The 13,156-nt window shown below is 34.3% G+C and overlaps 1 protein-coding gene across 1 annotated transcript; it reads left to right on the plus strand.

Annotated features, from left to right (window-relative positions):
* Positions 1-3,910: 3,910 nt before the first annotated feature.
* On the plus strand, positions 3,911-8,811 carry LOC147068497 (cytidine deaminase-like). The gene is made up of 2 exons (XM_085952145.1): positions 3,911-4,057; positions 7,479-8,811. The coding sequence occupies exons 1-2, from the start codon at positions 4,012-4,014 to the stop codon at positions 7,883-7,885; spliced, it is 453 nt and encodes a 150-aa protein (XP_085808271.1). The 5' UTR covers positions 3,911-4,011; the 3' UTR covers positions 7,886-8,811.
* Positions 8,812-13,156: the final 4,345 nt, after the last annotated feature.

The raw sequence follows: 13,156 nt of genomic DNA on the forward strand, positions 1-13,156 counted from the left end.
GCTCCGAGCGTGTTCAGTTCGCGAACGACACAGTGCGTTCCGAACGCTGTCGGTTTTTTCGCGAACACAAAGACGGGTGGAGTGCGTTTGAGTGCGTTTGTGGACGCCAGTGAACCGCGACATGTAGTGTGTACGTTGTGTAACAATTCGTAACGGAGTGGTCTTCAGGAATAAATTTGCTGATTGCTTGCTTCGCAATTTTAAATACACATTGCAGACTTAATTACAATAAGACTACCAACGGTGGCTAAAAATCTTAAGGTTAAAACCAGCTTATTCGGAATTTAGTATCGGTTCTTTGGATTTATCATGATTGGCGGTGCTAGCAAACTATGCAGATGTTCAAAATTTGACGAAGACAATCCAAGTCCAATAATAGAACCAACATCTTTATTCCCGATTTTGTAGATATTTGCTCGCCAAAAACGTGGAAGCCTTTTATAATCTTCTACCAAATAATGAATGAATATTAAAGCAGGATATGTTCGCTTAACGTTCAGATCAATTAGTCTATGGTTCAGATGAACATTGCGGAGCGACCGTATTCGCAAAGCACGTCTCCTTTTGAGAGGTCAGCCTTAGGCTGCAGACACACGGCATTGCATTTGACGTGCGTCGCCGCAGGGTCTTATTTGATTCTAATTGCATCCGATTATAACCACCAATTGGATTTATTTTATCCAATTGATGATGCTAATCGGATGCAATTAGAATCAAATAAGACCTGCATCGGCGCACGTCGACTGCAACGTCGTGTGTCTGCGCCCTACAGTTCGCGAACGTAGTGGATGCGCGGCTTTACAGTGCACGTTTTGAAATAGAAACAACTTTCAATATTATTAAATTGTATCCTTAGTATGTAGGTACTTAGTAAAATGTAGCTTTGTGTAAAATAAAAACAATTTCGGTACCTACCTATTTTGTCAGTAGCGGAACTTCAGATTCTGGGGCCATAGCAAAAAATATAAAAAAGTAATTTACCAAATAAATGTTTTCATAACACTTGAACTGGCGTTTACGTGATTGAAGATAGAGCTCCATCATAATGGTTTTGAAATAAAGTTTTCGTTTGATCTACGGTATTTTAGTTACCTATGTATTTAAATTGTCAGTTGTTTCGAGTTGTAAAACCCTTTCTAATAACGATTTAAAATGTATCTACCAATTAATAAATTCACCCCTTGCAAGCTATATACAATTACGTAACCCGCAACCAATGTTTTTTTTTAAATTTATAATATAAGTTTAGTATAGTCGGTATATACCAACTTACTAAATAAATTTGCATGGCAGGCGAGTTTTTTGATGTATATGGGGCTTATTTTTAAAAATATTATACCTACTTTCGAATATGTATTTTTATTTTAAGAAAACGCTCAGGACGTCCTGTAGAGGTGACTACACCAGAAATGATCAATAAAATCCACGATATGGTGTTAAGTGACCGAAGATTAAAGTTGAGTGAGATAATTGAGGTTACAGTGATCTCAAAAGGTAGCGTCATTTCTATTTTACATGACAAATTGGGCATGAAAAAAATTTCTGCAAGATGGGTGCCGCGTTTGCTCACAGTCGACAATAAACGCAATAGGGTGGTGGCCTCTAAAGCCCTGTTGTCGCTCATGCAACGCAATCGGGATGAATTTTTTCGTCGCTTTGTGACTGTAGATGAAACATGGATACACCACTATACTCCCGAGACGAAAGAACAGTCAAAGCAGTGGATTGCGAAAGGCGAACCATGTCCAAAGAAGGCGAAAACCGTAAAATCAGCTGGTAAGGTTATGGCTACTGTATTTTGGGATGCACGTGGAATTATTTTCGTTGACTATTTGGAAAAAAGAAAAACAATAACAGGGGATTATTATGCATCTTTATTGGACCAGCTAAAAAACAAAATTGAAGAAAAACGGCCTCATTTAAACAGGAAAAAAATCCTCTTTCATCAGGACAATGCCCGTGTTCACACATGTTTACGATCAATGGCTAAAATTGAAGAATTGAAGTTCGAATTGGTCGACCACCCACCGTATTCGCCAGATTTAGCCCCCAGTGACTTTTTCCTTTTCCCAAACTTAAAAAATGGCTAAGTGGACAACGTTTTTTTTCAAATGAAGAAGTCATCGATCGGACAAATGCTTATTTTGAGGACCTTCCGAAAACTTATTTTTCTGACGGTTTAAAAAAAATTGAGAAACGTCTAACCAAGTGTATTGAGCTCCAAGGAGATTATGTTGAGAAATAAAAAAAAAATACAAAAATAAAAACTGTTTTAATGCTTTTTTCTAAGGAATTATTGACCCACCCTCGTATGTTACCATTGTTACTATTACCTGTTAAATATCGGCCTATAACGCCGTGGGTCCCAGGTTCGAATCCTGGACCTGGCAAGTACACGTATTGTTTTTCAACTCGTGTATGAGTCAGGGTATGGACCTAATAGCTTGAGCAAGTGGCTGACATCCATTTCTCGTAAAAACAAAAATCTGTTAATACAAACCTCTACTCTGTGGACGCTCATATGATCTTACTAGGATCGGACATGGTCGAAAAAAAATTATATCTAATGAACCATTTATTTCATTCCAAACACCTTCAGTCAACACCTGCTTAGCAGTGAGCCATGCAGTGACGTCCCTAGACAAAATGCCGCCCCTAGGCAGCGTCAAAATGCCACCCCATTATACAGTATTTTTTATTATCCTTTCATGACTTCAATATCTAAGAAATACATTATTAACAAAATATAGCACAAAATTTAATTTAAATGTCATCTCTACTTCAATAGACAATATTGCGAGTCCACGGTTTCAGATACATTTAAAAATACACCTGATAATTTTCAAAACTCGCGAATGAATGGCAAAAATATTTGGATAAATTAATTAGGTACCTAAGTATGTAGGTACATACCTATAATTCAAATATATTTCGCAAATCTGCACGTGTCATTGCTGGTCATCAAGGAGTGATGTCCAAAGACAACATAAGTAAACTAGAGATCGCGAACCCGACGACATATATACAGTCTTGTTAAACCGTTTATGCTAATCAATATGTACATTTTGTTTCCAACCAGTGAGCTGGTTTTTTTTATGGAAAGATATTTCCGTTATTACTAAGTTTAGGTACCTATTCCTATATATATATTTATTGATTCTCCTCGATTTGCCGCCCTTCGAGTAACTGCCGCCCCCAAGCGACGCTCAATCTGCCTACCCCCACGGGACGTCACTGGAGCCATGAAAGGTTAATGGCACTAATTACTGGTATTAAAACAATGTAGAAGTATTTGATTATTTGATACGTTGCGGGAGCTTAGTAGCGTAGGGAATTATTTGAAGTTGCCTTTGATTTAAATTTAATTCCATCTTATTATCTCTAGAAATTTTCTAAAGATACCATAATATTTCGTTACCTAGATATTTTTATAAACATAACTCTCTACACTAAAAATTTCACGTGCGGTACATGATCAATAATAACCCTTAACAACAAAAAGGTTGGAGATCACTGCATTATGTCGTACCGTTGATAGAATAGGTATAACAGATTACTACTAGTCAATATTTTGTATGTAGGTTAAATGATTTTTTTGTAAATTACATTTTCCAACTGAATGCCCCCTCCTTGGCCATTTTCTGGATCCGCCAGTGCCAAGCATAATAAATGTACTTACATACTGATTGATTACTCGATCTACAAAATGCCTATACGTACCATTATAACCTAATGAATTTTAAATCAAATTTATTGATCCACATACTAGGTACAAATCTAAGTGAGATTATGTAGACATCTATCCTGATCCTCTAATTCCTGAAATAAAATGTCTTTTCTTTAGTCTGTCAGATAAGTTATTATTATCGTGGGAAGCATGTATTTGGTCTCGTTCGTACAGTGACTTTGACAAAGAATCAGTATACTGTAGACTTCCAGAGGTGCTGTTTAGTAGTTCATATTGTCTTATATCGGTGCCGTTTGCAATAATAATTTCGTCTCTATTGAATTATGGCGGATTATGATAAAAAACGAATTGTTGCCTTTGAAAGTTTGGGTAAGTTATTTATATTTTTTTTCTCATTTTTACCACGCATTCAAAGAAAACATGAACGTTAGTATTAATATTCCGTTCCCGGGAAAAACGGCATAATTTATAGTGCCGCCAATAATTATTATTATTCCATTGCACATTCTTGTTTTTCTACGTGTAATGTAGAAAGCTCAAGTTTGATTAGGAAATACAACTTATTGTGTGCATTCACTAAAATATATTTTTATGCTATGTATGTATATTCTCACAATATTACTAATAAATAATTACAAGATAAAAAGAACATTTTATATAGATACAACGTTTTTAAATTTTCTGTTGATTCATATAAACTTGACTTGACTAGCTTAAACGATCAAAAAAAATGTACTTGATAGAAATAATACTGAAATGTCATATCGATTTCCATAGTAACGCACGTAGGTACATATTAATAATTTAGTTGCTAGGACCCCAGGCCCTAGCAACCAATAATGGTGTCGAAATAACTTTTCATACAAAACAGAATTAACTGAAAATGAATTTAATTCTACTTAAAGATGGCTAAAAGTATTAAAAAATGCATTGGCATCGTGTTCTGATGTATTCTAAAAGTTTCAAATGTCTAGCTAGTCGGGAAGTTAGTTAAAAAGCAATTGCAAGATTTGTACAGGACAAAGAACCACCGGACAAATAAGAATACGAGCTAAGAAAAACGTTGTAAAATATGTCAACGAACATAGTGAATTCATTTTCATAAATATATAGAAAAATTAAATTCACGAAAATATGAAAATCAAAATTGGTTCTTGTTGAGGGTTATTATTTTATTAACTACTGTGTTATCAATCGGGCTAATATTTGAAGTTGATATAATATGTATCAGAAAAGTATGGTGAATATAAATGAACATATTGTTCCAACGAATGTTTTCATAAAATTCAACAAAATTTTCTTATCATCATAATAAAATTATGCAGTTCAAACATCACGTTTATCGATTATTTTTAAATTTTAAAATAAGCAAACAGATTTTAATGTGGAGACGATAATTTAATAAGATTTCAAACATACTATTGTGTTAAGGTAAATCTTATTAGATACATACCTGTAACTGATAGAAGTCTAACTAAGATAGGTATCTATCACTCAAATTTTTAACGCAATTCATGACATTATAATTAATACATATCGACTTTGTTTAGGAAAAAGGGCGTAACCCTCGATTCTTCCAAAAGTGCTTTTATTAGATAATATTAACAATGTCTACCCACAACTAAATACACGTTCTGTAAAAAGGAAGTAAGCCGCAAATACCAAATTATTATCTAAATTCAGGTTTTAATTGAGCTTTAATTAAGTTTTAATTTGAGGAAAAAAGCATTTACCCTCAATTTTATAGATTTTTCTGTAATAACAAACTTTAATTATTATTAGATCGAAAAGATATTACCCCAAATCATCAATCATGCACCCAATGTCTGTGCCCATTTTTTTATATTGAGCCAAAATCATTCAAAAAAGGTCTTTTGCCCCTCCTGTCAAATTTGTTCTGTGAGAGTTACACCCTTTTTCCTAAACACGGTCGATATTATTATTAAATTTTGCACTCAGATCATTTTCCCAACAAGTACCTATTAAGATTCCAATTAGAATATGGCACACAATTTCAAGTTCCTTTGCATATTGGTGACAAATTGGAAACAATAATTAATTGACTGTCCAATGAGTGAGAGACATCAATTAATAGAATTGGCTTTAGTAGACGACTTTAAAAAAAAAACCATACATTTTCAATAAAAATATTTAAAACCGCTTTATTAGATTATGGCCACACTATTTTTGTTATGAGATTCTATTAGGCCCTATTAGAATCTTTTGGGCTAGACTGTCTGGCTTGTAAAGTGGAAAGCGACTACTAAGGCTGCAGACACACGGCAATGCAGTCGACACGCGTCGATTGCATCTGATTGGAATCACCAATTGGATTTGTTTTAGCTAATAATTGACGATTCTATTCGGATGCAATTGGAATCAAATAAGACCTGCGACGCATGTCCACTGCAATGCCGTGTGTTCCCAGAGTTTGATGTTTTAGAATAAAATATAGGTACCTACATACCTACTTGAATTATTTTATAGTATGTCGTAGTGCTCAAATGAAACCCTGTCCTGTCTTTAGTAGTGCTTGTAGGTACCAGAGCTCTCAATCTTATTTTTTAAAGGTTCAGTTCCATCAAATTAAAAATTGGAACTTCGGTTCCAGTTGTTTAAAAAAACCAATATGTATACCTACTTAACTAGTTTCTATAATATTAGTTATAATAATATGTACCTATATTTTATTTCTCAACAAGTATGTGTCTGTACTATCTATGTATCTCATAATCTAATCTATGATATCTTAGCAAGATAGCCCATAGTAGGTACGAAAACGAGTAGTCATAGAACTCATAGACACTTATATTAGTAAAAAAAATACTTTTGTAACACTATTATTCCTAAGTCTAAATCAGGGATTCATAAAGTGTGTCCCGCGGGCCAATTATATCCCGCGTGACTTTTTGATGTGTCCCGCGAGATCTGTTTTAAATTTGTATTGTTTTTTTATTCTTTATATCAAATATTAAAAGTTACATTTGAAATTAAATATCCTCTGGCAAGAATAAATAGTCAAACACTTAGATTAGGATGTAGTTTCAAACAAACAATTGCATAAATCACATGGTGAAAAAAAGTCTTGTGTCTGAGCCCTTAGTTCAATGAATACAATTAATATAAAATATGACTGACAATGTTTATATGCACGAATTTCCACAGCCTACCTCCACTCTTCGCCACTGCCCTGTAAGGCAGCCCTGATAATTCCTAGTCCAAACCAAGATAGCTCTGTATGTGAACAAACGAATATTGAATAAAAAAAAATGTTCATGTAATGAGTATGAAAAACTTTTTTCAAAAAAATTATTCTGTATCTTGATCTGGACTACACATAATACACTAATTTCACTGTTTCATACTATAAATAATATGGTATGTACAATATAGGTACTAATTTTATTCATGGCTGACCTCTCTATCTAAAATGACTTGGAGCCGCCACTGCAAATGCATATAAAATATTTTTTCGAATTTAATTGACAGGGGTGCAAAAATTGTGTTTATACATATATTTCTTCCTGTTTATTCATCTACTGCTAGGTTAACATGACTCTAGTAAATCGAGAATCAGCTATATGGCCAATAGGTACTCACCATGTTTGATCATGAGTCCTTGTTTCTACAAAAAATAGACGTTGGTCACATACTCAACCAATTAGGTCTATACTCTTGTATGTAACTTTGCCAGACTTGGGACCTATGAAATTAGGAAGTCGGCACATTACCGCTCGGACAACAATATATACACACAACTATAATACTAATTCATTTTTATGCTTTTCAGATAAAAACGTTCAAGAACTAATCAAACTCGCTGCGCTATCAAGAGAATATGCCTATTGTCCGTATTCATCGTTCCAAGTGGGAGCAGCTCTCAAAACTGACAGTAATCTGGTCTTCGGGGGCTGCAATGTGGAGAGTAATGTGTTCAGTCCTACAGTGTGTGCGGAAAGAACTGCCGTGTGCAAGGCCGTGAGTGAAGGCCACACGAAGTTCACTGCAGTAGCCGTTGTGGCATTCCAGGCAGACATGTTTACTTCCCCATGCGGTGTATGCAGACAGGTGTTGTCTGAGTTCAGTGGAGATAATCTGTCATTTGACGTTTACATGTGCAAACCGGACATGAAAGATGTTCTCTGTATGAAATTGTCTGAACTTTTACCGTTGGCTTATGTTGGTACCTTTAAGTAATAAAATTGGGGAGACATTCAAACACAGCCGTTCCAATATTATTGATAAAAATTTCCATTCCTCTGTATCAAAGACGTTGAAGAAAACCTTCCCTATGAGATGGAACCTGAATATATGAAAGTGAAGCTGAAAAAAGACTTATGGACTTGCATTTAACTAACTGATTGATGGATATAAATTACAAACAATAATAACCAAATTACCAATATACGGTGTTTTGTGATTGTTTCACTGTTAGTACTACACTACTGTCATTGGGCCTTATGTCTTATTGTATTCTTAAAAAAAAGAATAACAGATATCTTTCCGACCAAGTTTAAAGATTGTTCAAGCTTATTCAGGCGAGATCAATTTGTAATCAACTTCACCACATTATCCCCTGCATTTATCAAAAAACGCAAGCATTTCAACATAATATAATATGACTCACTTAATCAAAACATTTCAAAAATTATTACACAAGTATACGAATGAAAAATGATTTTGTTACAAATCGATGACGTTTTATTAATTACTACATAGGTACCATTCAGGGCTCGAAATGGACTGGAACGCACCAGAGCGCCATTCCGGTTCGTAAAATCACCAACATTATCGCTCCGTCTCGTGGACATATTAATTTGACAGTGAGCTAGATTTTCCATTTAAAGTAAAAATCTAAAAGTTTGTCCACACTGGTAACCTCATTAAATTTCACGATAATTATCAAAATTTTTTTGACCAAAAATTATTTTAATCGAAATTTAATGAGGTTGCCAGCAACTTGTTGCCAATGTGGACATGGCATAAAACACTTATTTTTTATAAAATACACAAACAAAATATTGAGCGCTCCGGTTCGTAAAATATTCCATTTCGAGCGCTGATACCATTTCGAATATGTTCGACTTGTACCAGAACTGAAGCATTTACTATTAAAAATGTAGCTCATAGGACATATTATTATCACATCTATTATAAAACAGAAATACACCATCATTATTTAGAATATTTAAATAAACAATCATAAAGTCGAATGTGGCACACGAATAGTATCATCAGCCCGAGGTCGATCCACGGCTGGATGAAGACCTCCCCTATTCTCGGTTCTTTGCTGCACTTTCTCTGAACTTTATGAGTTCATCTATCCAGTGTCCCTGTAATCGTTTAGTACCTCTCGGGTACCACTAAGGCCATCAAAAATGTATTGGTATTTTTTGATCGATATTTACTTTCGACGGCTATTATAGCATTATATACTGATTTTGCGATTTTATTTTAGAAATGAATTCCTTGCGGACACAGGCATCATTTGATACCAATACATTCTTCAGCAGGTCTATTCTATACACAAGGCGGCTATTTTATCATATTTATGTATTGAGACAGTTATTTGTTACAATAAGCTGTCAAAACTGTCAAAAAGTGCTATGTTTTAACAGCCCCTCTCTTGGCTGTGTTAACTTTTAAAGCGAGATAGACAGTTTTGCCAGTTTAGACGGTTAACTTATTGTATCAATTATAATACCTCAATACAAATATGATAAACTACCAATGAAAGCAGTCTTGTGTATGGAATAGACCCACAGATACGATATCGACACTTTTTCTTTCGATATGACAGCCCTAGGCACCGTTGTATGATGACATTTGTTACATAAAATTTTATATTTACAAGCTGAGATAATAAAATAGTTCTATTTAAATAAAATTAGTGTTTACGCAATATATCTATAATATTATGAATATCGGCAAGCTCTTTTGCAGATAACAAAGAATAAAAATGCTATATAATTGTTATTGATGATCTAGTGATTTTTTTATTCATTATCAACATCATCGAGAACGATTGAATAAGCGCAATCAGTATCCATGAAGAATATTATACAACATTATAACAAAATTTATTTATATACATATACCTACATAAAAAAGATTATTTTGAATCTAGTCGGTAGGTTGTGTTCTGCCGTCAACATTTGGAGTCACCTGCACCTACGTACTACTCCAAAATTGACAGTTGGTAAAAGTATCTATATGAATATAAAAAATATATTATTAAAGAAAGGTTTATAGTTTAAATTATTTACGGTAGAGCAACACGATGCTGCTGGCTGTGCGTAATTTATGATAAATTTCAAAACTAATATTATTTCCCGCCATAAAAAAATAATCACACTTCGTAATAGAAAAAAATATTTTTTGTTGGTATGTAAGATTTTATGCTATTTTTTTTAGAAAAAATGTATAATCAAGTACAGACTATAGGTTGATTGAAAACAAGATAACTTTTTGAATGCCATTTGAATTGACTGGTTATGACGAATTGTTCATTACGAAAAAATCGCATCATCACATGTCCTGATGTGTTTAGCGATTTTGATTCTCGGAATTGGTAAACTATTCATTCATTGCTTGTTTTCATTTTTGTATGGTAATACTACATCTGTTTATTTAACTTAATCTGAATGTAAAATGAACAAAATATATAGGTACTTAAGAAGACTATGTTGACTGTGTCACCAGCCGTGCTATAATTTAATTTCCGTATGAAATATAAAATATTTAGTTGTACCATACTTTTACAACTAATATGGCAAGTATTTATTATGAAAAAATAGCCGTGAACTATAGTTTTTTAAGAAACTGGAAATCGTCAGCGCTGTATCATTCAGGATGGAAAAAGTTTTTAGTGGAGGATAAGACCCGCCAAGGGTTACAGTGCCTATAGTGCCGTGCCATAAATGATGATTTTAGTTTTTTTTTACAGAAATCAGGGTTAAAATAATGCAGGTGCACCAATGATTGGGTTAAATAAATTGACTTCAAAGTTAAATATGCGATTGTAAATTCTACATTCCGAGTTCTTCTCAGATGATCCATAATTACTTTTCAGGGAAATTATTGCTTTAGGTTCATTCATTTTTTAGTGTTTCTTATACTGTAGTAGTTTCTAATATGTCACAGAAGTATATGGAGTGTGATCCAATTGTAAGGAATAACATCCTTTTAATTCTAACAAAACCGTTACATGTCTGTTTGTGCCCCTGTTTCACACATAAATAAGTATGTGGTGATGTGTACGCTGCTAACTCACTGTTTTAATCCTCAAGACTTCAATTATTATTACACCTTTTTAATATTCCATATTATAATTGACATAAAATGTGATGGCAGGAAGCACTGCTGTGAGATGATAAATAAAAAAATAACAGTTTAAGAAAATGATATTCGATAATAATAATTGGACTGCATTTATACCTACATCAACTGAGATAATTTAAATTGTAGTAATTGGCGCAATGGCACTTAATTTAAAAGTCTGCCAAGGTGACATGGAAAATTTTTGATTGTAAATTTGTTTTTAATTTCACAAGTAGATGGCATTCATAGCTTATTTTAGTTAGATGTGATGATACTTGATCTGTTAATACCCATATGATAGCCCATGAATAACGCTGACACATATTGGGTTCAACAGGGGTCAATTACAAACTGTACGTGTAAATTACAATTAACTGAATAATAAAATTTTTACTTAAAGGTACTGCCAAAAGTTGGTAAGTCTCGAAAAAATGTTATGGGGTAATTGCAATTTGACATGCCCAGGCATAATGCTAATTTCTTTGTGCTTTATATGCATGTTCTATATATCGGATTGGCTTGAACTTTAATCTAGCATACGTACTTATATATAGCCACCAACGTTCCCTATAATTTTTCTATTGTGTGTGCGGATCATGAACGCATCTGAGCAGTGGCATAACTAGGGTTGGTGTCACCCGGTACGGTAAATTTACACCCCCCCTCACCAACAATTTTTCATTAAAACTCAGTCGAACTAGTTGCACTTGACCTTCGCCTTCCGAGAGATGAGTCGAAGAATTGTGCATGTAATGGTTTCGTGCATTCGAGCAAAACTAAAATCTGGCAAAAGAAACTTTCTTTTACAATATTTTTGTGAGGACTGTGAGGGGGATGAAAACATGTGTGCGGACACATTTTAGTAGGTGTGCGCGCGCACACCCGCATACCTTGCAGGGAACATTGATAGCCACATAATCTGTTGTTAACTCTTAATACCTAAATTATTAAATTACCAACTTTTGGCAGCAATCCCACAAAATGTTACAAGATCACACCAAATTATAGGAAAATGAAGCTACCTAAGTTAAGAGGCGTTTATTGCCATATTGCTGTAAACAATGTTTTTGTGTTTCAAGTGCAAGTGGTCGGTTTTAATGTTAGTTTCTTTTTTCCACTGTATGTATTTTCAAATAAGAATAATATGCCCATTTTTATTAGCCAATAAATGTTTGATTGCAATAAATATAAGCACAATAAAATCGGCATTCATTTTAATTACTTAATCGGTTTCTGTAGGTCATAATTTTAAACATTGATTTTGTATGCTTTTGGAAGTTACGTGTACATATCGTATGGAATTAGAGTCTGTCTTCTATAAGCTGATGTGCGGTTTCCCCCCGCTTCAGCATCTTAACACTGCATTCCCTCTCGTTCCCTCCCATTGAAAACTTGCAACAGTCGAACGCGATGGCACAATGCTTTCCGTCCGCAAATGATGTGACGTGAACGCCAGCTTATAGAAGACAGACTCTACATATTATAGAATGTCCATATTTTTGTTGGATTTTGACCGTATGTGGCCTCAACTAACGTACACTGTCTAGAGCAGTGACTCCTCATCTTTTGTATTTGGAGGAACCCTTGAAATATCTTTTCTTTGGATATCTAGCTGACACACGTGGAATTCAGCTGGGGTCAATAAAATTACAAAATGTACGTGTAGAGCAGTTAAAAATGTTAATAAAATAATGAAAGAGTAGTTAGTGCATGAGGTATGTGTGGGACGGACGAGTGGTAACGTGTTTGCTTATGAAGTCATGGATCTTGGGTTGGAATCCTGGGTCTGAAAAATTCACGTGACTTTTTTGAATGTCTGCTTGAACCTAATAGGTTGAGCAAGTGGCTATATCCATTTCCTGTACAGCAATCTATTACGAAACCTCTTCGCGAGGCCATGATCCACATTGGATAATAAGAGTCAATGAAAAACAACACTTATTGTATGTTCCTATTATCTGATTTAATGGGAAACTTTCACTTTACACCTAGCATAGCTTAGCTTACCGGTCCCAAACAAACATCGGTACTTATATTATTGCCATTGTGTAGAAAACAATTCCAAAAAACACAACTGAGTGGGCTTGAACCGCCAGCCTTTTGATCTGCAGTCAGATGTTTCACCACTGATTTATATCCCCAGGTTCA

This window comes from Rhyacophila brunnea, unplaced genomic scaffold (assembly GCF_057557595.1).
Source record: "Rhyacophila brunnea isolate RB1 unplaced genomic scaffold, BYU_Rbru_1.0 scaffold_3, whole genome shotgun sequence".
Lineage (NCBI taxonomy): Eukaryota > Metazoa > Arthropoda > Insecta > Trichoptera > Rhyacophilidae > Rhyacophila > Rhyacophila brunnea.